This window comes from Corvus hawaiiensis, chromosome 1 (assembly GCF_020740725.1).
Source record: "Corvus hawaiiensis isolate bCorHaw1 chromosome 1, bCorHaw1.pri.cur, whole genome shotgun sequence".
Taxonomy (NCBI): domain Eukaryota; kingdom Metazoa; phylum Chordata; class Aves; order Passeriformes; family Corvidae; genus Corvus; species Corvus hawaiiensis.
This window is the reverse complement of record NC_063213.1, coordinates 62,448,636-62,475,438: the sequence shown is the minus strand read 5'-3', so window position 1 is coordinate 62,475,438 and position 26,803 is coordinate 62,448,636. Positions and strand designations below refer to the sequence as shown.

Sequence of the window (26,803 nt, the reverse complement as noted above, 5' to 3'; positions counted from 1 at the left end):
TTTTTCCTCTCTTTTTTAAGGTTTTCTTTCAGATAACATGTAATTTCTGAAAATTAACCTCTTTTCATCATCTTCATTTGAGTACCTAGAACCAGTGTTTCATGAAAAATATTTGTACTTCCGTATTTCTTAAAGAAAGATTTCTATTAGGAAATGAATTAGGCTGTTAGTGCAGTGTTCCCAAGTACTTTGTAACTAGACCTAAAAATACTGAAAGGTAGTTTTGCAATAATGACATTGTCCTCTAGCTGTCATTGCTATGGTAAAATTTACTGTGCTTTAAATAAGAGATCCCTCAGCTCAGAAAGGTGTTAAACTTGAGGCAAAACTATTAACAAAAACAAAGCTAAGAGCATATATTGTGCGTGTGTTCAGTTTGTACATTTAAGATTTCTTCCCATTTTACAAAGAATGTGTGTGAGAGGGTGACTGTATTTAAAGGATAAGACTTGTTGTCTTGCTATTGCAAAATATTTCTAAAAGGCAGTTTTTGTAAAATTGAGAAATAGAAAATGTTCTGTTGGCAGTAGGATATTGATTCTATTTTAAAATTTTAAGCATTAAAGAGTACAGTTTTGGAAATCTTTCTTTAATACTAGGTTGGTCTCATCTTCAACTTGGCTGAGAGACATAGTTGATTTATTGTTGCTAATATAAGTTCTGCTATTTTCTTCCCCCCACTTTTTTCATTTTTTCAAAATTTAAAGGACAGTGTTGTCTGAGAATGTGTTTATTTACCAGCAATTATAACTCCCTCAGGGTGGCTTTCTAAAGGCAGTGTGTCAGAGGCTCTTCTGCTCCTCTTGGTATGATGGTGGAGGAAGTTGCAATTTAACTACCAGAGAAATTCTAGTAAATCAGAGCTTGTTTTGATCTGCATTTGAAAAATACAGGACTGAACTTCCACTGTTCTTTATTTATTGCCTGATTTGGGCAGAAGGAAAGGAAGGGCAACTTCATATCCTTCTTACCATTTGTGATGTTACTATGTTTTTGTGTATAAAGTAATTGATACGTTATAAAAATAATGTGGGTTGGGGCATTGCCATAGGCTGTGTGTAAGGCAGACTACAGCGTAACATGACAAGGTGAACGAGCTCTTTTCTGGAACGGGAAAATTCTGGGTAGTAATAAACCTGCCAAGGGTGAAAAGTACCTGAAGCACATAATGATGCATTACAGAGGTTCACAGCCAGTTGCCCTCAGGTGGTTTCCAAAGCTTATTCCTTTGTGTTTGTGGTGTACTCACTTCAAACTCAAGCGCATTTACCATGCAAAAAGAGACATCAACTCTCCTATGTAGAGTTATCCCTCACTTTTCATTTTAAGTTGGTAGTGTGTAGGATGTGCGACTTTGTGTCAATTGTTTTGAGGGGGATTATAAGGGAGGGAGGAGAAGGGACAAGGGTGCATGAAAGATTTAGCCGACAGGTTATGTTCTGGGACTCGTAGGTAGCTGTAGTGTTTCCTCACTTCCTGAGCTGCATACAAGAACATATAAAACTCTTGTTCCCAGTGATAGTTGAGTGATTGAAACGGGATATTTTATTTCATTGGCATTTTCTGGAGTTTTAAGGTACTTGATCTCCAAATGATGGTACGTGTTGGAACCCCTGGCCAGACTACTGGGGGTTTATAGATCTTAAGAGGCTTCATAAGCCCTGTGTATCTGTACTTTGAAATCATCAAACTTGCTGTACATACTGAAAGCATGGGTCCTAATGCACATATGTATTCCATTAAAGGCATACAATTGCTCCACAGGTGAGTGAATCCTGAATGAGAACTTAAATTCTCCTTCCTTCCCCCATCTTTCCCAGTGTAACATCTAGCATCAAAGACATACCACCTTCTGCCATACACCCATCACCCAAGGGAAGAGTTTCAGCCTGTTCTTTCATCTGCACAAACCCACAAAACCAATCCAGTGTTGCTACTCTACAAGGCTGTAACCCCAACTTTGCTGCTGCTCTCTGAGTCAGAAGGTGCAGGCCCCGTGCATGGGAGGGTACTGCAGGCTCTTTGGCCAAGGTGAGCCTGAAGCTGCTGCTTCCAGGAGTAATACATAGCCCTGAAAAGCCCTCTGCCAAGGCTTCTTGCATTCTGCTGACCTCCAACTAACCCTCTCCCCTGGCTGTTCTGCTGTCTAAGGCAAGCTTTAAGTAATTTTCTTTTCATATCCAGTGTGAAACTCTGGAATGTGATTAGTGGGAGTGCTGAACACTCCCAGCAGCAGCACCTAACACTAGGAGCACTGCTATAAAATAGATGGTGCAGTATAAAAAATGCTAAGTGCATTACAGAAAACAGGCACTTTATTTCTCAAGCTCTACATCTGTAATTGGTACACACTTTTAAGTTTAATGTACCTTATTCCTTCATTTGTAAAATGCTCCAGTGAGCAGAGCTTTAGCAGTGCCATTGTGAAAGGAAATTAGTGGAAATTACTTACCAAGATGCCAAGTGTCCGTACATCCCTACTGCTTTGGCCTCATAAATGAGGAAGATCTGTTGTATGGTATTTCTGTGGCTCAGTTCATAAAAGTTTCGATGATGTTTGCAAAACAGAGATAATGATACTTGCCTACCTTGCAGTGTTTTTTAAGGCCGGACTACATTCAAGATTGAGAACCTGTCTGCTGCTTGAAACAGAGCCTTGCATAAATGCAAAATATCCAATATGTACTTCATGAAAGACAAATTTGATGGAATTTGAATTATTTGAATTAACAGAGCTTCTTGGAAAGCATGCTGAAAACCTGGGAACAGGTGGACACTGTTCTTACGTAACTTATGGCTAAGAATGATTTCATACAAATTTCCAGCTCAGTCAGTACTTCTCAGCTGGTCAGCTTTGGCTTTTGAATTCCTGTGTTGATATTCAGATAGAACACTTGAACCTGGACTGTCTGAAAAGAGTGTCAGTTAAGCACCTGCTTTTAAACTGAAAACTGGATGTGCAATAGAAAGTGTTCATTTCTACAGCAGTTATGTACTATCCTAGATATCAAAAGGTTTAGGAATTAATTCAGCTGTGTCAATGTTTAGCAATGAAAGTCAGTTGTTTATGTGCTTCTCTGGGGTAGTCTCCTTCCCTTTAAACTTTGTGTAGATCCTCCTCTCAGAATACCTTCCTAAGCCAGAGTATTGCCCATTACTATGGTCAGTATTGTCAGCAAAGGTTTTAAACACAGATGTTATCCCTCTGAAGCCAGGGTGGCTAGTCACATGCCTTTTGAAGTTACGTATTAAGCCTCAGATTTATCTTGCCTAAGTGCTGTAATTTGAGAGTCTGTTTTGCTCAGCTCTCTTTATGGTCAATGAAGATAATTATCTCTAAAATAATTTAGATTTTTAGAAGACCTGAAGTGCCTTTTGAAGTGATGTATTTCCATTTTACTGGCTTTAGAGAGGGGATAGGCTGAGTAGTCTTTTAACATCCAGCATTTGGCAGAACTGCCTAAACAAGGTGAGATGAAACTCAGTGTTTTGGGGATTTTTTTCTTTTTGTATAGTTCTACTCAGCTGTCTACTCCAGTCTGTCTGTAGTTCTTGTTCTGTTCAAGTCCTAATGGAGAACCACTTCTAATGGACATTAAGTCCAAAATGTACTTAACTATGCTAGAAACAAAGTCCCACAAGATCTGTGGAGCCAAGTGGGGTGCACTAACCACACCCAGCAGTGGTGACCTGCAGACAGTCCTGGGGGCTTGGTTTATTGAGACACTCTGCAAAAAGATGTTGTAGAATGGTGTCATTTCCCTTCATACACCACCAAGGTGTCTCTATGCTTCAAGGACTTCCTGATGGGGACATTATTGGAGCTCTGCTCTGAAGGTTTACACGTATCTTTGATACCACCCCAGAGCAGAATTATCCATAAGGTTAGTGAGATGTGAGGAAAAGAATCCAGCAGATCTTTATATACCCAAGAAAATGTCATTACTATGTCTTTGTCATTTTTTTTCCATTTTCATTTCCCCCCACTTTTGTTCCAAATAAGAATCTTCTAAACCTTTCCCTCTTCTCACTTCAGATTCACCTCACATTTTCTAAGATATTTTTATCTTCACAAATGCAGACTGGAAGCATTCCACATTTTCTTCTTGAGCACTTGGGGCTTTAGCCAAATAATTTCTAATAATTTCAAATTAAAAATATTTAATATGGGAAATAACATGTAAGGCAGAACAAAATCCATTTCTAGGTGCAGATCTCATTACCTATCAGACCTATAATTCTAATTACTTACATGAGCCATCTTCTTGACAGACATATTAAGAGAATAATTTAATTTATCCAATAAAATGAAGATGCAATATAATGGTTGGCGGGTTTTTTCTATCTTTATTCAACAGGGGATTTGGAGCAATGCAAAAATTCCTCAGATGCACAATGCAGAAAGTAAGAGGTGTCTCAGGTTATGAACCACCCAGATTTCTCATATTTTAAATGATTAAAATGGTTATGAACTTAAACAGTCTAGCACTGAGACAGATAGCAGTAATATTGTAGGTAATATAACACAGACTTTGTTCCCTGTCTGTATTGTAGTTATAAGTGTGTACACGTCTGTTTTCAAGTGGAATTTTTCTGTTTATTTTTTAAACAATTAGTAGAAAGTGTATATGTTAAATATCTTGGGTGATAATTTTTAAAACTATATCCAGAAGGGATATGTGCACAAGTATGTAAACATGCATGTGTTCCATATGACTGCTTATGTGTGCTTTCTTTACAAGTTGATTGCTAGATATGTCTATATGTCTGTAATGTGAATGCTTGTGATTCAGAAAATTATTTAAATATATTTATTTTTCAATAAAATTATTAAAATGCAAATGTTAGCATAACTATATAACTATATATAACTATAACTTCTAGAATTCATAACTAATGTACTGTATTCAAAAATCGGAAGTGGTGGACATTCCTTTTTTAAAAAGGCTGTATTTCAAAAGGCTAAAGAAAAAAAAAGGAAAAAAAAAGAAAAATACTTTTATATGGACTTGATCTAACACCCAGACAAGTAAAGGAACTGACTCCCACTGACTTCAGTTGGGAATTTAAGATCAGACTCCAGCTATAGGTGAGCTTTTTTTAAACTTCTATTAGATTGGAAAAATGAATGTGAAGTAGACAAGATTGTGCAGTCTTGTATTTACAGGAAATGACAAACTCTGTTTTAGGATACAGAGACTTAATGGCTTTGATACAAGGGATCCAAGTTCCAGGCTCCTTGTTGCAGACCGGGCTCTTCTCTTGAAGCCTCTGCAACTTGTGCTTTTCTGCTTGTTTTGGAAACAAGCTGGAAAAGAAACTCCATGCAAAAGTCATATAAAATCTAGTTCATTTAATGTACAGCTTAGAGAAGAGGTGTTTAAAAAGGAATATTGTAGAAAAATGACAAACTAATTTAAATGTGACAAGTTGGCTTTCCTGCATTGTATGTAAATATCTATAGTAGGCATTACACAGAACAGGTGGTTTGGATGAAAGCTCTGGGAAGAATCTCAGCTTCAAGAATTCCCGAGTGTTTAATTTTGCAGTGTTAATGTTGATTCCTTTATATGCCAAAATCTCTACAGTGTGTTGGGCATTGACTTTAAATAAAGACTAATATATCTATTAAGACATAATTGAACTATTTATCTCATTATTGGTGAATTTTGGCAAATATGACACTAAAACATAAATTTGTTGTCTTTGTTGCAGACATTATATAATGGTCATTAAATATTATTCTATCTTGTGAAAAACTTGAAGGCTTTTCTCTCCATTTCCAAACACAGCCTGCATTAACTTCAGGAGAATGTCTTGTTTCCTTAAGCTTCACAGCAGTATTTTAAATTTCTTCCTGTGTTCCAATGTCTTTCCCTTGCAGTTCCTCCTTAATTTTCTCCCCTTTAGTCTGCCCTGACAATATTTTGCTGTGGAGACTGGGATGAGGGAGTACTTTGGCACAGGTGCTGAGTGCCTGGTTTACCATTGCCTGTCACAGACCATGAACAGCACTTTTAAGGCCTGAACTCTTTTCTAGCTATTTGGTGATTTTTGACAAACTTACAGGAGCTGCCATTTTTGAGGACAAAATCTGGTTTAAATTGGGTGGCGAATTTTAAAGTTACTTTTGGTAGATTGACCAAGATGCACAGAAAACAAACTTGGTGAAAAACACAGCCCAAAATTCTTTACTCCCCCTTAATCCAGAAGAAGACACTCTTGAAAGACTAGATTTTATTAAAAGGATGTCCAGTTGTTGACTACTTAGGTATTTACCTTCTGACTTTTTTTAGGTTCAGCAGATAGATCGTGTAGTAGAAGTTGTGGAGGAAACTATTAAAGGTAAGCATCACACTTGAACTAATTGCAGCTAGTCTGGAACATGTAACCATCAGCAGAAGTGCTGCTGGTGTGCTCTTTTTCAACCTAACACTTGCTTTGTGCTCTAGGAGAATGTTTGGGCAGTGCTATACTTTGTCACGTGTGCTTTGTGTGATAATTTCAGAGATGTTTTCTGTCAGGAGCTCTGTGGGCTGTTGGTTTCATAGGTAAATGATGAAGAGGAGACTTCAAGAAATCATTTCATCAGTGTTGGTTGGTGTAGAGTATTGTATAAAGCTCCTGCACTATTTTAATTGAGTGTTACACTGCTACTTTCTTTTGTTTAGTTCTCCAGTATTTTCTTCTTTTCTGATGCTTTGGCTTACTTCCCCTGAGCTCTTCTCAGGACAGATAAATTATCTTCTGGTTTAATGTTCTTTTGTAACTGTGTTCCTCTGGCTTTGTTCGTGTGTGTGTACTCTTAGTACTTTGCAGTGAAGGAGGGAAAAAACCAGTATTGTTTCTGCAGCCTGACCAGTAAACATTTGCTGTTAAATAAATATATTCGTCTGGGTCTTTCTGGGTTACCTAAGTTTGTCTCCATTACTTATCAGGCCATAAAAATTACTGTTCCATGGAGCTTTAAATTATAAGGTTTAGTTTAACTGGCTCTACTTTCAATATAAACAAGTGTCTAGTTCACAAGACATTGTCAGTAACTTTAATGCTGGAGTATGATTTTTTTTTTTTGAGCTACAGCATGAAAGTTTAAAGCAGTGCAAATTTTTAAAAGGCAAAAAAGCTTCTATCAAGAAATTGTGAAGTGTGGTGTAAGGCTTCTAGAGCTTGTGGTTTGAAGGCCTTAAGATTTCATGTTGCTTTGAATGCCTTCAGAAGTGAAACCTGTACTTTTTTATGTACTCCCAACCAACACTTCTCCCAGTTTGTCCTTACCTTATGGCATCTATTTTTGGGGGTACAACCTACTTTACCATACAAACAAAGAAGAAATACATTCAGCATGCATTTTTTATTTAATAAGCCAAACTGTTTTCCCAGAAACATTATGGTGTTCATGACAATATGTTGGAAATGAGGATGCTTCACGATTTTTACAACAGCATGGTGTTTCAGATCTCTATCTGCTTTTTCTTGAATTTTATTTGTTCTTAAGGGAGTAAGATGATAACCTGGGTCAGCATGCGCTCCCTTCCCAAAAATGGGCTTTGTAATATTTATATTGACTCCAGATATTACTGCTTTTTCGATAACATAATTACTCAGGTTATGGTGACTGGATGTTACATAACTAGGAAGAGTACAAATAATCTGGTAGCAGCTGTTAAAATAATGATTTTCACTGAATGGATTTTTAGATTGCATTTTAAACATTGATATAATTCTGGAAAATAATGTTCATAGGCATGTTAACAAACATTTAAACTTTAAAAAGTGTGAATTTTTGGAAAGATTTTTGTTCCTTTCTAGCTTACTAGAAGTGAGTTGAATTAGAAGGAGAAAGTGAGCTGCTGAATTCCATGCACAGTGCCAATTCCATCAGGGATTTCCCAAAAGATAATGGAACACAGGAATTCTGAAGTTTTATTGGAAAAAAATGAACAAAAACCAGCTCTCTGGTTTGACAGAGACATTGACATACTGGAGAGAGTCCAACAGGGATTGAGACTGGAGCATTGCTCCTTGTGGGACAGCCTGAGAAGGCTTGGGGAGGGGGATCACATCAAAGTGTATAAATACCTGAAGAGAGGTTGCAATGAGAACTGAGGCAGACTCTTTTCAGTGGTGCCCACAGACAGGACCAGAGGCAACAGGCACAAAAAAGCACAGGAAGGTTCCCTTTGAACACCAGGAAACACATTTTGACTGTGAGGATGACCAAGTACTGGCTCAGGTTACTGAGGGAGGCGGTAGAGACTCCATCCTTGGATGTATTCAAATACTGTGAACATGGTCCTGGGGAACTGGCTCTCAGTGGCTCTCCTTGAGTGAGAGGGTTGGACAAAATGGTCTCCAGAGGTCCTTTCCAACTGTAACCCATCCCTGACAATAAAATTACAATTGGAAAGAGAATCAACAAGTTGGCAGAGCTCATAGCATATGATAATGGCTTACTTTTGTAAAAGCCAGCCATAAAACTGGGATCTTTTACTCATATTTCTTTAATTTATTTAGAGAAGCTGCATTCATTTATGTATTTGGGAATCATCTACTAATGGAGAAGAATGTGATGCTCTTTTTCACTGTGTTTTATGAAGAGTCTAACTGTGAACTTCCATTATCCAAGTGAAGGAAAATACTGTAGATAGCAGGACTCTTGATTAAGAATATTTTCTTATATAAAATAGATATATGGTAGAAGATTAAATTACTGTAAAATCAAATGAAATGTAACCCTTTGTTTTCATGAGTCTACATCATTAAAAACAGCTTCTGAAGCTGCTAATGCTTTCAGGAGATGGAGGTGATGTGGGATGGGGGAATAAATACAGATTCTGAATTCAGAGCCAGCTTACACCAGTGACTTTTAAGTTGGGTGTCTGTCATAGTTGAGCAACACAGGTTTTTTCACCTTTTTTTTTAAAGAAAAGCTAAAGGTCTTCATGTAATGTGGTTATGTATATATTGAAAGCTGAAAAAATATTATATATTGAATGTTTAAAAGATATTTGACTGAATAAGTGGAACTTCTTAGTGTCTGTGCTCTGTAGGACAGCTCTGTACATTGGTCAGCCTAACCGAGCTGGAGTGTCTGAATTTTCTGTCCAAATTCCAAGGTGGAAATAGGTTACCCTGTTGCTAGTTTTAAGTCTAAAAGTCTAGCTTTCTCTGGATCCCCATTTCTCAAGTGGTACCTTATTTATTTCTTGGATGCTTGAATTTTGTAGTCCACACTTTACAAAAAGGGAAAGTTTGTAGAAATAATTTTTTTTGCCTTATTTTTTTTTTCCTAATAGTCATCTTTTTCATTTTTTCATGAAAATGGCTCCCCTGTTGGATTTGGTTGAAAGCTTGCTGTACTCCCAAAGAAAATTGATTTCTTGGAATTATTTAGAACTCTTTGTATGAAATATGAAAGAGTTTCTTCTAGCTTTATTTCTCAATGTTATGGGCATTGTCAGGAAAACCTTTTCAGAACAATGCCATTCTGCTGGGTCAAGAGATGGTGGTTTCAAGAAATATATCTTTGTGGTGGTCTTTACCACATGTGTGTGAAGACAGTGTAATTGTTAGTTTCCAGCTCTCCATCAAGATAATTCTGATAAACACTTTTTATGTGACTTTATCTTTTTATCCTACTTCATCAGAAAATGGAAAAGAAGGATGTGCATGTTTGTTGTTGCACTAACAGCCAAAAGAGAGAGAGAGACTTTTAAGAGGCTCAGTGATTTCTCATTTTTATGCTATCCTAACTTTTATCTCAAGTGTTGAATTGAATCTTTGAATTTTCCTAATTATCAGGTAAATTAGCAGGTAAATTGTCACTTCTAGAAGTGATCTTCAATAGCCATGCAGTATTTGTATGCAGGTCATGTCTAATTAATATTTATACTGTGTCCCAAGATATATTTTAACTAGAGGCATCTTCACGTACTTTTCATATGATATGGTAATTTATAATCTGAAACCTTTATACTGCCTGTGAGGAACTAGACAAAATAATTCATTCACAGTCTCAGAACTGAGTTTCTCAAAGTGACAGCCACAGTTGTGTAGCCAGTGTGTCTCAGTCTTCCTGATAAACAGAATGGTTTTGTCATGCAAGGTTCTGATTTAACAGTTTAGTAAACCTTGCTTCATCTGCACGTTACCGAAATTTTAAGTCTAGGATTACAGCAATTTTTACAACATTAGGGCACCCATTCCCATTCATGTGCTTAGTTTTCCAGTAATGTGTTATGATGACATAGAATGTTAGGAAAGTATTGCTAAGGAGTTGTGGTGTCTGTGAGCTAGGTGAAAACAGGGCTATAATTGATTCATGTTCCATGTCTTAGTAAAATTTATGTATAGAATAAAGAAATTATTTTGGATGATCAGTTTCTATAGTATGCTCCAATAAGCTGAAGATTTGTCTTTGGTGGGAACTGCAGAATGTCTTTATGGTGACTGCTCAAGTCAGCTTTTTATGAACCACTCTAAAATCTGTCTTTTAAAAAAACTTGTGTGTGTGTATACAAGCTTGGCTATAAATAGTTTACAGTAGGCAAGAGAATACATTTGTTTTGTGTTTTAAAGGAGAAATGTTAACTGCTTAATGCACAAATTCCTGTTTTCTGGCTTTGAATTTAGGTCTTCAGAGATTTAGGTTTTTCCCCATTCCTTCCTAGACATGCTCTCAAATCCCATGTTATTAAGGGTTTGTGGGGGTGGGAGGCGTGGGACCAGGGTATTTGTGTACAGTCTGCTTTTAGCTTAGGCCTTAGGGAGATGAGGGACATGGGTTGAATTGAGTTTAGTCCATATTGTGTCTGTCTAATGCTTTCACAAAACATAGTTTTACAATGGGTCATTAGACTTGATTATAAAAAACAACCGAAGGAAATTACTTCAGGGTTGAGCCTTTTATACTTAACATAACCTTTCTTGGTTTCAGTCACGTTGACCTGTCTGGTGAAGTTGCCCATCCATTCCCAGTTTAAACATTAACCATTATTTGCTAAACTGTTTAATTGTGCTCATGTGGTTAGCAGTTATGGATTGATGAGAGTTGAGAGTCTGTCTGTATGAAAATGAGATAAATGGTACCTATATTATATATAGGCTAAAGTGTAGAATTTGTACTGGATTGTCCATCTGAGAGTAAGTATGTATACGTATGTACGTATATGAATGCCAGAATGTTAAATTATATTTGTATGTGCTGCTTGATTTCACTGTAATCTGCTGATAACAGTAGAAAAAATAGTCTCTTTTCAATTTCTGTGACTGTGGGAAGAGTAGCCTTGACTTAAGAAGCTGATGACAGGCCAAATGAAGAATAAAACCTGGAGGAGTCAGGAGTTCCTATTTGAGGAAAAGTATCATTTGGCTCCCCGTCAGGAAACTGACTGTTTGTGCCAAAGTGCAGCTTAAGGAGGGTCAGAGGGAGGGTAGTGGCCTCATCAAGTCCCTGTTTCTGTTTCTCTCTCCTTTGAAAGGACGTGGAAAGGGGGGGGGCAGTTTTGGGTGGGTTGTTTTATTTATTTCACTGTGTGGTGGGTTGACCTTGTCTGGCTGCCAGACCCCCACCTAGTTGCTTTCTTGCTCCCACTCCTCATGAGGGCAGTGGAGAAAATAAGATGGAGTAACTCTTGGGACAGGAAGATCACTTACCAGTTACCATCGTGGGGAAAATGGACTCGACTTGGGTGAAATTAATTTAATTTATTGCCAATTAAAAATAGAATAGTGTAGTGAGAAACTATAGCTACCTTCCTCCACCGCTCTTCTTCCCAGGCTCAGCTTCGCTCTCTCGTCCCAGACTCCTCCATCTCCTCCCCCTGCGTGGTGCAGAGGGATGGGGAGTGGAGGCTGTGGTCAGCCCAATACAGCCTCTCTCTGCTGCTTTTGCTTCCCCACACTGTTCTCCTGCCTGGGGCATTCCTGTGGGCTGTGGGGATCCAAGAACTGCTGCAGCATGGGTCCTCTGCAGGGGGTGCAGTCCCTCAGGAGTAGGCTGCTCCGGTGTGGGTGCCCCATGCAGTTATTGCCAGAAACCCTGCTCCAGGCTCCTGCTCCCATGGTGTTCCACAGGCTGCAGGGAGATAAGCTGCTTCACTGAGCTCTTCTCCAGTGGCTGTAGGGGAATCCAGTGGGGTGCCCACAGTGCCTCCATTTTCTTCTTCTCCTCTTCCTCCTTCTCCTCCTCCTCCTCCTCTTCTCACCTTGGTGCTCACAGGGCTTTCCTGCACACTTTTTCCCTTGCTGCCAGGCAGTGTTTTCCCTTCTTTACACCTCTGACAGCTGTGGAGCTCCACTATGCCCTGTGGCAGGGCTTTTGGAGCCAGCTGTATCTGGCACTTAGCAGCCCTGGCTTCTCCTCACAGAGGGCCCTGCAGCCCCATCCACACACCCTGGGAGCAGTACCATGTCCCTAATCCTATTTCTAGGCAGTAGAGTTGTCTTTGAAACTGAGATTGTGGAAAAGTAAAGGTACTAACTGGAAAAACTGCATTCAAGGCAGGTTGGATAAGGGCTTAAGCAACCTGGTCGAGTGGGAGATGTACCTGCCCATGGCACAGGGGTTGGGACTAGACGATCTTTAAGGTCCTTTCCAACCCGTTAACATTCTGTGATTCTATGAACTTATGCCAGGGGCTGTGTTTGACAGACTTAAGAAAGTTGGGCAGGGTTGAAATCATGTTTTCAGTGGGCAATATACAGAGCTACAGCGAGTCAGCAACTTGGGGCCACGACTGTGATTAAAAGATTGATCCATCACACATTTGTATGTATCAGTTACTGAGGTTAATGGCATAATGGGGTATGTGTCACCCCCTGCCCCTGTTTTGTGTCCCATGGATTGGAAATTTTGGCAATACTCCTATTTAAACAAAATTATAATTTTTTTGTTGTCACTAAAAACTAAGCATCCTAGGTAGAAAGAGTGTCATTACTCAAACCAGTAGATTTTTGGGTTTTTTTTCCCCTTCTGTTATTTAAGAACTACTTTGACAACAGGCACTGGCTTATTAAGGACCTGGCTGGAGGGTGTCCAACTGTATGGCTTTTAAAGGAAGGTTTTTTCATGCAGCCAGATGCTTCAGTGAGGGCACCAGGCTGCGTTTTGTTTGCCCCTTTCTGATTGCTTATTAAAAGTGTGATGCACTGAAGGGTACTGATGAGTTCAAAATAGTAATACCGTGATCTGTGCCAGTATAAGTTTGGAGAGTTCAGCTTTGTAGACTGTAATTTAAATAAAAATGTAGAGCATTATAAGGAATATACAGTAATTATGGAGAAACTGTTTCTGCAAAGGCAGATTTTAATTTCTTTTGTAAAACATCGATAATGATGCGGCTCAACGTTAAAATCTCCCCTGCTGGGTAAAGAGATTTCTGTTACCATCCACGTGGATTTTGTTCTTACAAGGAAGTTTATTTCTGTTTTTGCTATGCCTGTTCATATGCTTTGGGGCATGCAGTGACTAATTGGTGTGTGAGATGATCCAGGACTTTAGATAGATTTTGTAATTATTTTTGTCAGTGTAGTTATTTCATTGATTTCATTTATAAATCTGATAGAACTGATTATCCCTGTTATGACTGACATCGTTATGACTTTATTTTGTGCGTAGCTCACAGAAACTGAATGGGAGATAAATAGCGCCACAAAAGAAGAAAACAAGCAACTGGGGGGAAACAGACTGAAAATCTCAGTAGCAAAATTGTGATTGCTCATTGTTAAGTGAGCCTGGGATGTGCACAGAAAAGGTGCCTTTTCTTCCAGACCTGTATGTGCTCTTTTCCACACTTTGAGTGAATGACTGTCTTACAGCATTCCTATTTTTCTGTCCCATTCACATTGGTTAGACTTACCTGGATTTGGCTCTGTTAGAGAATCCTTGTGGCTGGTAAATGTAAAGAGTACCTCATTCAAACCGGGGGAATTTGATAAAAGCTTTCTTTTGCATACAGTGAGAAGTTCAGCTCAGTGTTTCACTCTAAGGCTAAATTTGTTCTGTTCAGCCTGCATGCCCCAAAACATTAGGCAAGTTACTTGTGCTGCTGCAGCTGGCTCTGACAATTCTCCTTTCAGCACTTCCCCAGAATGCAGCCTGTTTTATCTGATTCAAAATGTCTTTTCCCTTGGAAGTTTCTCTCCAGGATCTCCTGAGGTTTTGAGCAGAATCTTTGATCCTAATCAAATGCCTTTCTTCACAGAGAGGTGAGGACAGAGGGTCAGGGGAACTCTTCCTGTAGTCGATTCTTAGTATTGTCCTTCTGAGCTGTGGAATTGTAGCTGGCATTTTGAGCTCACAGGAGATTTGACGTTCAGACACTTTTTCAGAAAGACAATAACATTGCATGATCTCAAAATAAGTAGGGTGAAGCTATTGAATCCTAAAAAAAAGAAATAGTGCCTTAATAGGGCATTTCAAGTGCTTTTGCTGTGAGAGAGGAAAGTACTATGGATGTGTCAAAAATGTTCTTGAATGCTTATATTCTTAATTTAACTTGGTGAAATTTTTACATGGACAGTAATTCCTTGTTAATAGTTATCTCTTTTTCTGTATGATTTGTTGTAGAGTACGGTTTTAGCGCTTACAGATATTTTTATGATTGAATCACACACTGCACACATACAAAGAATAAAGAGATACAGGGGTGTATGAATTTTAGCAATTTGGGACACCTGCAGATATTTTCTACTGAATATCTTGTTTTTGAAATTACATAAAATGAATTTTAAAAAGCTCCTGTCTTCACCAGTGTGACACTCATATTCCAGAGTCTTCCAAAGCAGTATTATTGTTGGATACTAATTCCAAGTGCAACATTTAGTAGTTCTCTGTATTTCAGGCTAGTTACATATGTGCTGTATGCTTAGCAATAACTGCACATTTCTATGAAGCTTTTTGAGTTGGTATAGGGTAGGAGGCAATCTTTTTATGAAAGAGTTTTGAATGCAGAGACTGGATCAAACATACCACCTGCTGTCATCATCCTAATGGGACTGGATGCCTGGCCCAAGGCATGGTGCAGTGACACACAAGGAATGATCAATAACTGACAGCATTAATCTGAATTATTCCCTGTCTCTTGTAATGGACCCAGTTCCTGCCTACACCAGATGAAGGAGTTTGACTGTTATAGAACATTCCCATCTTCACTGATCTAGAAGAGGAATGGTTTGTATTAGTTGCTTGGTCAGGAGCAGGAAATAATACCTTTCAGTTAGGTTTGACTTCTCTTTGCTCCCTGTATTTACTTGAGACAGGAAATCCCACTGATGACATTCAGGGATGCCAATGTGCTGCTGGCCAGCTGGGGTTGGTTTGGGTGGGAGCACCCACACTGCAAAGTTCTAAAGCAATTAGTGTCCTTGTTTTTGCACTTGTCCTTGTCTGACAGCATGTGATTGCTCTGGGGAGCTTGGGAATTCCTTTGAAATCAGTCATGTCTGCTGTGGGACACCATGTTTGTGCTGCAGGGCAGGGAGAAAAGATGGGAGAGGAGCTTATGGTCTGCCCTTGCTTGATGCTTCTTTCAGTCTTTATTACTGCTTTTGGTTCTTTACATTTCTTCCTTTCATTTTTCTTTGAGGAAATTTATTACTTTGTTTTCCCCTCTTATACTTTTACCTTCCATTCCTTAGCTACACTGCTCCTGTGTGCTATTTTTTCCAGTGCTAACCTTGAGAAAAGGAAACTCTCTATTCATTAAGAACCAAACAGTGGTGGAAGGAAATGTGTGCAAGAGTACATGAAATAGTGCTTAATCCTTTTCCCTAAAGATGCTGGAGAAGATCAGACAGGCTGGTGAGAGACACCTGAGAGATGCAGGACAGTGCATTGGCAGCCGTGTTGTGAGGAAAAAAGGTGTCTTTCAGGAAATGGTGAACAACCTCTAAGCATAGTGGTGTAACTGGGAAAGGGAAAGAATGGGTAACAGAACAAGCAGAAACAATAGAAATTGTTGCTGCCAAGGCTGGGGTTTCCTGCATCTTTGAGGATTTTCTGTAAAATCATGGTTTTGAGCTGCTTGAGATATCTGCATGGAACTTGGAAGCGAACAGCTAAGAAATCTGTCTGGCTGGACGTTGTGTTTCAGAGTCACACTATGTAGCTCCAGTGGGGTGTGCAGGGATGGGGAGGGACCCTCAGTGGGTGCCCTGTTCCATCTTTCGAGCAGATACAATTTACCAGCAGTTCTTGTGGGATGCCAGCCTACAGACAGAGTGAAGCTGACAATTTTTTTAAACATAATCTAGATCTACTAGTATCTGATACAATGCTGATAGCCAGGTAAAGTTGACTAAAATTGACTAAGCCAGGCCACTTCCCCCTCACTTATTCTTGTAATAAACTAGGAAAGTACCAATCCCATTTGAATCTGTTTGCCCCAATATCATTAACATGCTTCTGTGGTTGTAGGTGACAGGGATCTGATGGTAGCCTGAGGTTCATGGGACATGTAATACTATAATCTTATGGCAAAGAAATTCCATTACCTGTTCCCTTCATATATTTGTATTTCAAGTTTGGGCATTCTCCATCAATCCTGAAATACATACAATTATGATTAAAGTTATACGTACATGCAATTAAAACTGTGCTACTTCTTGGTGTCCTTTTTAACAAGTGAAAATAAATACCTTTAAAATATTTTCATTTTGCATACTGAATTATCAAACTAGACACATTTAAATGCCCTCTTTTAGACTAGCAATAGGATTTAATATCCTGATTAATTCATTCCAACCTCATCCTTCTTGCAGATAGTGCCAAGTAATGTAAATTTCATCTACTGACTTCTATATAAAGATGAGTTTAATATTAAACAGTTCTGAAAACTAGAGAGCTCTGATTCATTTTGAATTGTTCCTAGCTTGATTTCATTTGCACTTGCTGTGAGTGATTCTGCTCTGCAAGTGTCCTTGCTGGACTTGGTTAGTACTTCTGTTATGTTGTAATCTGTATTAATTATCTACTAATTAGTGAAAAATTGCTCTGAAGCATGACCTAAACCACCAATTAACTTTTTCAGGTTTTGTTTTGTTTTTTTCTTAATGGAATCTTGTCTCGGTTTTGAAAGACAGGTGTCTGCTAAGGAAGGCAGAGGCCCCCTTGAAGTGGCAGATATAACCCCTTTTCCCTCCAAGTTATTATATTTTGAAATCAAGGGCCTTTAGGCAAAGATGTGGGAAATAGGAATAACAGTTCTTTACTCTATATATATATGTATATAACCAGTCAAACAAAACAACAACAACTATGGCAGTAACAGCAATCACAAACCCAGTGCCAGCCTTCTCGGCTGTCAGGCTATTTCCCCTCGGGTGCAGTTCCGCTCGCAGCCGGCAGGGGCGCTGGCGGCTCCCGGTGAGCAGGGCAGGTGCGATGGTTCCCCCGCGGCTGCAGGGGGCGCTCCGGAGCGAGCTCGGGAAACCCGCGGCTCTGGTGCCCCGGGATCCCGGGAAGGATGGAACAAAGGCTTCACAAACCGCTGGGCAGCTGATCCCGGGCTCTCAGGAACAGCAGGCTGGGATGGCAGGGACGAACGCAAATCCCGGGTGGCAGACGAGATGTATCCAGATGGGAAAAAACCACGGAGGCCCAGGCAGGCAGGGTGAGCAGGGCTACAGCGTAGCGAAAGCTCGAAGCAGCAGCGGAGCAGGACAGCCACAGCTCGGTCTCCAGCAGGGCAGGGAAAAGCGGCTTTTGGGGTCCCGGCGTTGCTTCCAGCAGGAAGAAAGAACGGCCAAAAAGAAAGCAGCAGCAGCTCCTTTCTCTGCAGCTTCTCTCTCCGGACGCTCAGAGCGAACTGTCCCCACACCCAGGTGTAGACAAAAGAGTAGCCAGGCCCGCCCCACTCCCCTTTTTGTCTTTCTTAAGTACAGCTATTTGTCCCCTAGCAACATGCATATGGGAGAAAATTCCTTTAACAGGAAAACCTAAGACTAAACTAAAACCCCAACATTATCCACCCCGAATTTTTTCCCATACTAACATGTTACATGAAACTTAACTTTTTTAACCATATAAATCTATGCATTACCCAAATTATATACAAATATACATGCTGATATTGATACAAGTGCAGAGCCATGGGTAGTTCACCCTAAAACAAGGTCCTCTTGAGGTAAGCATTGGGTCTCTCCATCCTTTTGCATCACCCACCAGGTGCAACCTGGTCCCTGAGCAAAAACAACCCCACGGATGGGTTTGTCTTTGCTCAAGGCAGACTTTACCCAAACAGTTTTTCCAAGCATACCTCTCATGTGCACCACTGGAACCTTATCTCCATCTGTTGTTTGTAGGGGTTCGGATTGGGCAGGGCCTGCTCGGCTGGTGGAACCTCGAGTGTTAACTAACCAGGTGGCTCTTGCTAAATGCATCTCCCAGTTTCTGAAAGTCCCCCCACCCAGTGCCTTCAAGGTGGTTTTAAGCAGTCCATTACACCGCTCAACCTTCCCAGCTGCTGGTGCATGGTAAGGGATGTGGTACACCCACTCAATGCCATGTTCTCTAGCCCAGGTGTTTATAAGGCTGTTCTTGAAATGAGTCCCATTGTCAGACTCGATTCTCTCAGGGGTGCCATGCCTCCAAAGGACTTGCTTTTCCAGGCCCAGGATGGTGTTCCGGGCAGTAGCATGAGGCACAGGGTAGGTCTCCAGCCACCCAGTGGTGGCTTCTACCATTGTGAGCACATAGCGCTTGCCTTGGCGGGTTTGAGGCAGTGTGATGTAATCAATCTGCCAGGCCTCCCCATACTTGTATTTGGACCATCGCCCGCCATACCACAGAGGCTTCACCCGCTTGGCCTGCTTGATCGCAGCGCATGTCTCACAGTCATGGATAACCTGGGAGATACTGTCCATGGTTAGATCCACCCCTCGGTCTCGTGCCCACTTATAGGTGGCATCTCTGCCCTGATGGCCTGAGGCATCATGGGCCCATCGAGCTAGGAACAGTTCTCCTTTATGTTGCCAATCTAAGTCTATCTGGGACACGTCTATTTTCGCAGCCTGATCTACCTGTTTGTTGTTACGATGTTCTTCATTAGCCCGGCTCTTGGGGATGTGAGCATCTACATGACGGACCTTTACGGATAGCTTCTCTACCCGAGTGGTAATGTCTTTCCACTCTTCAGCAGCCCAGATTGGTTTTCCTCTGCGCTGCCAGTTTGCCTTCTTCCACCTTTCCAGCCAACCCTACAGAGCATTGGCTACCATCCATGAATCGGTGTAGAGGTAGAGCTTTGGCCACTTCTCTCTTTCAGCTATGTCCAGAGCTAATTGGACAGCTTTGAGCTCAGCAAATTGGCTCGATCCACCTTCTCCTTCAGTGGCCTGTGCAACTTGTCGTGTGGGGCTCCATACAGCGGCTTTCCATTTCCGGCTAGCGCCTACAATTCGGCAGGAACCATCAGTGAAGAGGGCGTATTGTCTTTCATTCTCTGGTAGCTCATTATATGGTGGGGCTTCTTCGGCACGTGTCACCTGCTCCTCTTCTTCTTCAGAAGATAACTCAAAAGTCTCACCTTCTGGCCAGTTTGTAATTATTTCCAAGATCCCAGGGCGACTTGGGTTTCCAATTCGGGCGCGCTGCGTGATGAGGGCAATCTATTTGCTCCAAGTAGCGTTGGTGGCGTGATGCGTGGAGGGAACCTTTCCTTTGAACATCCACCCCAGCACCGGTAGTCGGGGTGCCAGGAGGAGTTGTGCCTCTGTGCCGATTACTTCTGAGGCAGCCTGGACTCCTTCATAAGCTGCCAGGATTTCCTTCTCGGTGGGAGTGTAGTTGGTTTCAGATCCTCTGTAGCTTCGGCTCCAGAATCCCAGTGGTCGGCCCCGAGTCTCACCAGGCACCTTCTGCCAGAGGCTCCAGGACAGACCATTGTTCCCGGCTGCAGAGTAGAGCACGTTCTTCACCTCTGGTCCTGTCCTGACTGGGCCAAGGGCTACGGCGTGAGCAATTTCCTGTTTGATCTGAGTGAAGGCTTGCTGCTGTTCAGGGCCCCAGTGGAAATCATTCTTCTTGCGGGTAACCAGGTAGAGAGGACTCACGATCTGGCTGTACTCGGGAATGTGCATCCTCCAGAAACCTATAGCACCTAGGAAAGCTTGTGTTTCCTTCTTGTTGGTCGGCGGAGACATTGCTGTGATCTTATTGATGACCTCAGTGGGAATCTGACGTCGTCCATCTTGCCACTTTACTCCCAGGAACTGGATCTCTCGGGCAGGTCCCTTGACCTTGCTCTTCTTGATGGCAAAACCAGCTTGCAGGAGAATTTGAATTATTCTCTCTCCTTTCTCAAACACTTCGGTTGCAGTGTTCCCCCACACAATGATGTCATCAATGTACTGCAGATGTTCTGGAGCCTCACTCTTTTCTAGTGCAGTCTGGATCAGTCCATGACAGATGGTGGGACTGTGCTTCCACCCCTGGGGCAGTCGGTTCCAGGTGTACTGCACGCCCCTCCAGGTGAAGGCAAACTGAGGCCTGCACTCTGCTGCCAGAGGAATGGAGAAGAATGCATTGGCAATGTCAATAGTGGCGTACCACTTTGCTGCTTTGGACTCCAGCTCGTACTGGAGCTCCAACATGTCTGGCACGGCAGCGCTCAACGGTGGAGTCACTTCATTCAGGGCACGATAGTCCACAGTCAATCTCCATTCCCCGTCAGACTTGCGCACAGGCCAGATGGGGCTGTTGAAGGGTGAGTGGGTCTTGTTGACCACCCCTTGGCTCTCCAGCTCGCGGATCATCTTGTGGATGGGGATCACAGCATCTCGATTTGTCCGATACTGCCGGCGGTGCACTGTCGAGGTGGCAATTGGCACTCGTTGCTCTTCCACTTTCAGGAGCCCAACTGCAGAAGGATTCTCAGATAGTCTAGGCAGGGTGTTCAATTGCCTAATGCCCTCTGCCTCCACAGCAGCAATCCCAAATGCCCACCTGAGTCCTTTTGGGTCTTTGTAGTAGCCATTCCGGAGGAAGTCTATGCCCAGAATACATGGGGCCTCTGGGCCGGTCACAATCGGATGCTTTTGCCACTCCTTCCCAGTCAGGCTCACCTCAGCTTCCAAAAGGGTCAACTGCTGTGATCCCCCGGTCACCCCAGCGATGGATACAGGTTCTGCCCCCACATGTCCCGATGGCATTAAAGTACATTGTGCCCCACTATCAACCAATGCATCATATTTTTGTGGCTCTGATGTGCCAGGCCATCGGATCCACACCGTCCAGAAAACTCGGTTCTCCCGTGCCTCTTCCTGGCTAGAGGCAGGGCCCCTCTAGCCCTGGTTATCATTCTTTCCCTGGGCGTACATGCTCGAGGTACCTTCAAGGGGATCCGACATATCATCCTCCCTTCTGTAATACCTGGCAGCTCGGTCACGGGAGGCTGAGGCTACCTTCACCTTAGCGGAACCCCCTCGGTTAGTGCCTCCCTCCTTGAGTTCACGCACCTGCGCTGCCAGGGCAGAGGTGGGTTTCCCATCCCACCTTCTCATGTCTTCCCCATGCTCACACAGGAAAAACCACAGCTCAGCTCGTGGGGTGTACCCTCTCTCTCTAGCAGGGGGACGACGGGCTCTGACTTGGGGGCCTGTGACTCGCACTGGTGCCACACTGACCCTCCTCATCTCCTCCCTCATCTCCTCCATCTTCTCCTTCATCTCCTCTTTGAGGTCCTGGACCACAGCAGAGACATGAGCTTTCAGCGGGCCATTGATCATGCTGTCATAATGCCTGAGCCTGTTGGCAACAGAGCCCACTGTTTCTCGGGTATTGTCAGCATCAATCGTTGCAATGAAGGTGGTGTATTGCGATGGCCCTAGCCTTGCCAGGTTCCACATCATCTGTCCTGTGCACCTGACCTTATCGGGGTCATTATCATGCTGTCCATCCTTCCCAAAGAGTACCTCTAATATTGCCACCTCTCTTAGCTGTTGGATCCCTTGCTCGAGTGTCTTCCACTGCATTCTGTGATGATACTCCTGCATTCTTTCTTTGTGAATGAACCTTTCTCTCACACTCATTAAGAGCCGCTCCCAGAGAGAGAGAGGCCCTGGCTCCCTCACAAATATCTGGTCCACACCTGGGTCCTGGGTCAACGATCCCAGATACCTTGCCTCACCACTATCGAGTTGCACACTTGTGCCCATAAGGTCCCAAACCCGAAGCAGCCAGGTGGTATAAGGCTCACACCCCCTTCGCACAATGTCGTTTCACATAGCACGGAGACTGTCGTGCGACAGGGACTCAGTGATGACTTCTGGCTCTGGCTCTCCTGCTGGTTGTGAGGGCCCTGGTTGCCCATCATCATTAACTGGTCGTACTGATTTGGTCTTATACTTCCTCCTTTGCACAGGGGCGACTGCTGCTGGCTGTGGTTGTCCTTGTGGTTCAGCTGAAGCCTGGACGGTTGTAACATCCGTGGGTTCCACTGCTGCACCATCGGACTCACCCTCTTTGGGGCAGGGAGAGGGTTTTTCACTAGCTGAGGAGGTGTATTCCCTTAGCAATTGGCATATCTCCTGGCGCACCTGGCCCATCTCCTGGCACATCTCCTTGCGCACCTGGCCCATCTCCTGGCATATCCCCTGGCGCACCTGACCCATCTCCTGGCATATCCCCTGGCGCACCTGACCCATCTCTTGGCACATCTCCTGCATCCCTTTTGCCAGTACCCCCACCCAGTTTGGGTAGTCCATTTCTGAGGTGGACTGTTGGGCAGTATCAGTCTGTGGGGCGGGATCTCTAGTGTCTGGGGCTGTGGCAGGCTCTGGCTCTGGGGTAGGATCTCTAGTGTCTGGGGCCGTATCAGGCTCTGGGGCAGGATCAGGCTCTGGGGTAGGAACTCTACTCTCTGGGGCCATGTCAGGTTCTGGGGCAGGATCTCTAGTCTCTGGGGCTGGTGTCCGGGTAGATATCCAAGCCAATCTCAACTTATCCTTGAATGCTAAATAGAGTAGGCCTATCAGCAGCAGATGGTTAGTATTCAGAGGGAATTTAAACCCTTCGAAAATTGATGGGGTGGGCCTAAAGAACTGGTTGAGGGGTTGGGAGAAAACTTCCCCTGGTGTCATTTCCTCACAGAAGGTACCATTGTTAACATAACCCCAAAAACATGTGCTCAGTGTGTGATAGCTGTTTATCCATGTGCCCACATTCCGGAGGAAGTTAAAAACCCATGAATTCCTCACCTTCTCGACCCATAACGCAAGCTGGATAACAGCAATGGTAGCCTTAGTCAGAGGACCCATATTCAAGTAAGGAGCTGCAAAGGGGAAGAATATAGCCACGGCTACATGCCACCCAAACCAGGGTAAACTAGACCACATAGTGCTGCCTAACAAGGTTCCAATATCCAGCACACAAAATAAAGTTATCGAGGAACTGTTATTCCTTTTTCACCTCTATCTCTTAATGCCCTCAGGCCCCACGTTGGGCGCCAAGATCTGTCTCGGTTTTGAAAGACAGGTGTCTGCTAAGGAAGGCAGAGGCCCCCTTGAAGTGGCAGATATAACCCCTTTTCCCTCCAAGTTATTATATTTTGAAATCAAGGGCCTTTAGGCAAAGATGTGGGAAATAGGAATAACAGTTCTTTACTCTCTATATATATGTATATAACCAGTCAAACAAAACAACAACAACTATGGCAGTAACAGCAATCACAAACCCAGTGCCAGCCTTCTTGGCTGTCAGGCCCTTTCCCCTCGGGTGCAGTTCCGCTCGCAGCCGGCAGGGGCGCTGGCGGCTCCCGGTGAGCAGGGCAGGTGCGATGGTTCCCCCGCGGCTGCAGGGGGCGCTCCGGAGCGAGCTCGGGAAACCCGCGGCTCTGGTGCCCTGGGATCCCGGGAAGGGATGGAACAAAGGCTTCACAAACCGCTGGGCAGCCGATCCCGGACTCTCAGGAACAGCAGGCTGGAATGGCAGGGACGAACGCAAATCCCGGGTGGCAGGCGAGATGTATCCAGATGGGAAAAACCACGGAGGCCCAGGCAGGCAGGGCGAGCAGGGCTACAGCGTAGCGAAAGCTTGAAGCAGCAGCGGGGCAGGGCAGCCACAGCCCGGTCTCCAGCAGGGCAGGGAAAAGCGGCTTTTGGGGTCCCGGCGTTGCTTCCAGCAGGAAGAAAGAACGGCCAAAAAGAAAGCAGCAGCAGCTCCTTTCTCTGCAGCTTCTCTCTCCGGACGCTCAGAGCGAACTGTCCCCACACCCAGGTGTAGACAAAAGAGTAGCCAGGCCCGCCCCACTCCCCTTTTTGTCTTTCTTAAGTACAGCTATTTGTCCCCTAGCAACATGCATATGGGAGAAAATTCCTTTAACAGGAAAACCTAAGACTAAACTAAAACCCCAACAAATCTTATCTGCTGCTAGACTATGTGGAAGTAGAAAAGTTATTTTTATAGCAGAAGCACAGTTAATAGGCCCAGATCGTTTAGGCTTTGCTATCTAACCTGACTAGATCTGTTTGTCTTTAAGCTGTGTTTCAAAGCTTGCACTGTAGAGTGAGCCCTCAAAAAAGGAGTGGTGTTTGTTTGATATCTGAGATGGAACACTCATCATTATGGTAATAGAGTTGTGATTAACTCAGTTTTCAAAAATGTTATACAAAACTTTAAAAAAAAAAAGGAAAGAAAACAAATGTGAAAAGAAAGACTCCTTTTAAGTTTGGGACACCTGCTTTGCTTAGGTAAGTTATGCCACCTGTAAAGTCAGAGAGAAGGTAACTTAATCAGATAAAGTGCTTTAGAAGTAAAGCTTAACTGCAGTGTTTTGTCCTGTTCTAAGCTTTGAAATGAGGTCAAGAATGAGATTTAAAATTACTGCGTTTTCTGTTAAACTTGATGTTGGTCTGGGCTTAATAGTGCTGGTTACACAATCTAAAAAAAAAAGTTATTTAGCTTTTTACCAGTTGAAGATGGCAAAATATTTATTTTTAAGTTTTCTTGAAATAAGTATGAGGAAAAAAAGATTTACAGCATGTGAAAAAGTATGATTCAGTGTTTATTAAGTTATGTTTTATTAATAGTAACAATTCTGTAAACAGATGCTTCAGTGATTACTTAAAATGAAACAAAATAGTCCTTGTATGGAGTAGGGAAAAAAGGATTTAAGGTCACAAATACTGTAATCAAGAGAGGTTTTTTCTTAATAAAAATAATTAAATGTGCCTGCAACACAAGTCACAGTAGTGGGATGTGCATGTGCTGCTTGCTTTCTGGAAGCATTAAACTTGCTGCTAAAAGTCATCTCCCACTAGGGGCATTTTTTTAAGCCTCTGGTGTCTGGACTGAAAAGTATAGGGATGTTGTTATTCTTGAGTACCCCACAGGTTTTACAAGCCTCATCTTGATTGGAACTTCAGCGTCATTCAGGAGGAATATGGGAAATGTATTTTATGTGAGAATAAGCTGCCATATTTGATTGCCAGGCCATACATAGATTTCCTGATCAGGCACAGGTTTGGGGTGGGTGTTAGCATTCAGTGTATCATGTGGGAGATGGTCACAGAGCTGGGGTTTCTTTCCTGAATAAAGGAAGTCTCTGATGACAGGAGAAGCTCAGTCTTGTTCTCCCTGTAAGTTACATTCTATGTGTAGACTATCCTAATGTTGTGGGGGTGTTTTTGGGGGTGGTTGCCTGTTTGAGTAATGCTCTCAGTGTGAGAAAGGGAGAGTGTGAGCTAAATTCCTGTTAGAGAGCAGCAACTCACGTGGCTGTTCCTTGTGAGGGTCTATGTTCCGAGGAGATGAGGCCTCCCTGATTCTGTGCTCTGAGATATTACCTGGGAAGGGGGGCAGGTTGGTTTTGTGGTTTGTTGTTTTCATCTTGTTTTTTAAGCTTAAGAATGGTGCCTTGACCTTAATTCTAAGTGTGTGAATTTTAAATTACGGGTAACTTGTTGTTTTTAAGCCTGATTGTTTTAAGACTGCTGTGAATTGTTCCACTATATTTTCATCCATAAATCCAAATACACCTTTAATATGGTGAATGCAGTTGAATATTTTTAAAAAATGGAAAAACTGGTTTATTCCAAATAAACCACAGTATTAAGAAATACTAAAAGGAACGTTCTCTGTTTCTAGTTTAATTTTTATGATTTACATAAGGCAATCACTGTTGTTATCCAAGTAAATAAAATGGTGCCATGCTTGCAGCTCCTCAGTGAAGCATAAGATTGGGAAATGACTGATGGTGTATGGAGACAAAGATATTGCTGTTATTCTCAGGAAAAGGTAGAAGTGAATAACTTAGCAAATGCTAGTAGCACAAACACCATATTACTAAATCCACCGCAGGATGTAATGAAATTTTTGTCAAATGCAACTGCAGAAGTAATGCCTTTTGTTTCCTGTCGACATTGTGATGTCTTCTATCAGTATTAACCATTATGTCTCCTGTTGATATTAACCTTTATGCTATCAGGTCAGTTCTGCTCATTTGTTCATTAGATCACATTTTTGATTGACAATCTTTATCTATCTTAAAAAAAACTTGAGGAAGATGTTATTCTAGAAGTAGTTGGGTTTTTTCCAGGCTGTTGTTGCCACATCAAGGAAATAAATTCGGAGCATGAATGCCACATTATTCAAAAATTAATTGATGACTCCTCAAAACAGGCAGTGAAGAAAGGCATTGACTGATGAAGGAATTAATTTTGTAAATAGCTGTTGGTAACATAAGTTAGGAGCTTTGGTGTAACAAAGCTTTTAATTGATTTGAACTGGTCATAGGCTTTGCTGTGCTGGATGTAGCTCAACTCATACTTTATAGATTCATGCATTCCTCTCACCCCCCTCCTA

At 42.4% G+C, this 26,803-nt stretch overlaps 1 protein-coding gene across 5 annotated transcripts in view; it reads left to right on the top strand.

Annotated features, from left to right (window-relative positions):
- CDKAL1 (CDK5 regulatory subunit associated protein 1 like 1) overlaps positions 1–26,803 on the top strand; it is a 411,323-nt gene that overhangs the window by 129,258 nt on the left and 255,262 nt on the right. For all 5 annotated transcript variants that reach the window (XM_048308004.1, XM_048307996.1, XM_048308011.1 and 2 more), the window contains one exon: positions 6,297–6,345. In XM_048308004.1, coding sequence (XP_048163961.1) covers positions 6,297–6,345 — 49 coding nt within the window. The remainder of the gene's footprint in view (positions 1–6,296; positions 6,346–26,803) is intronic.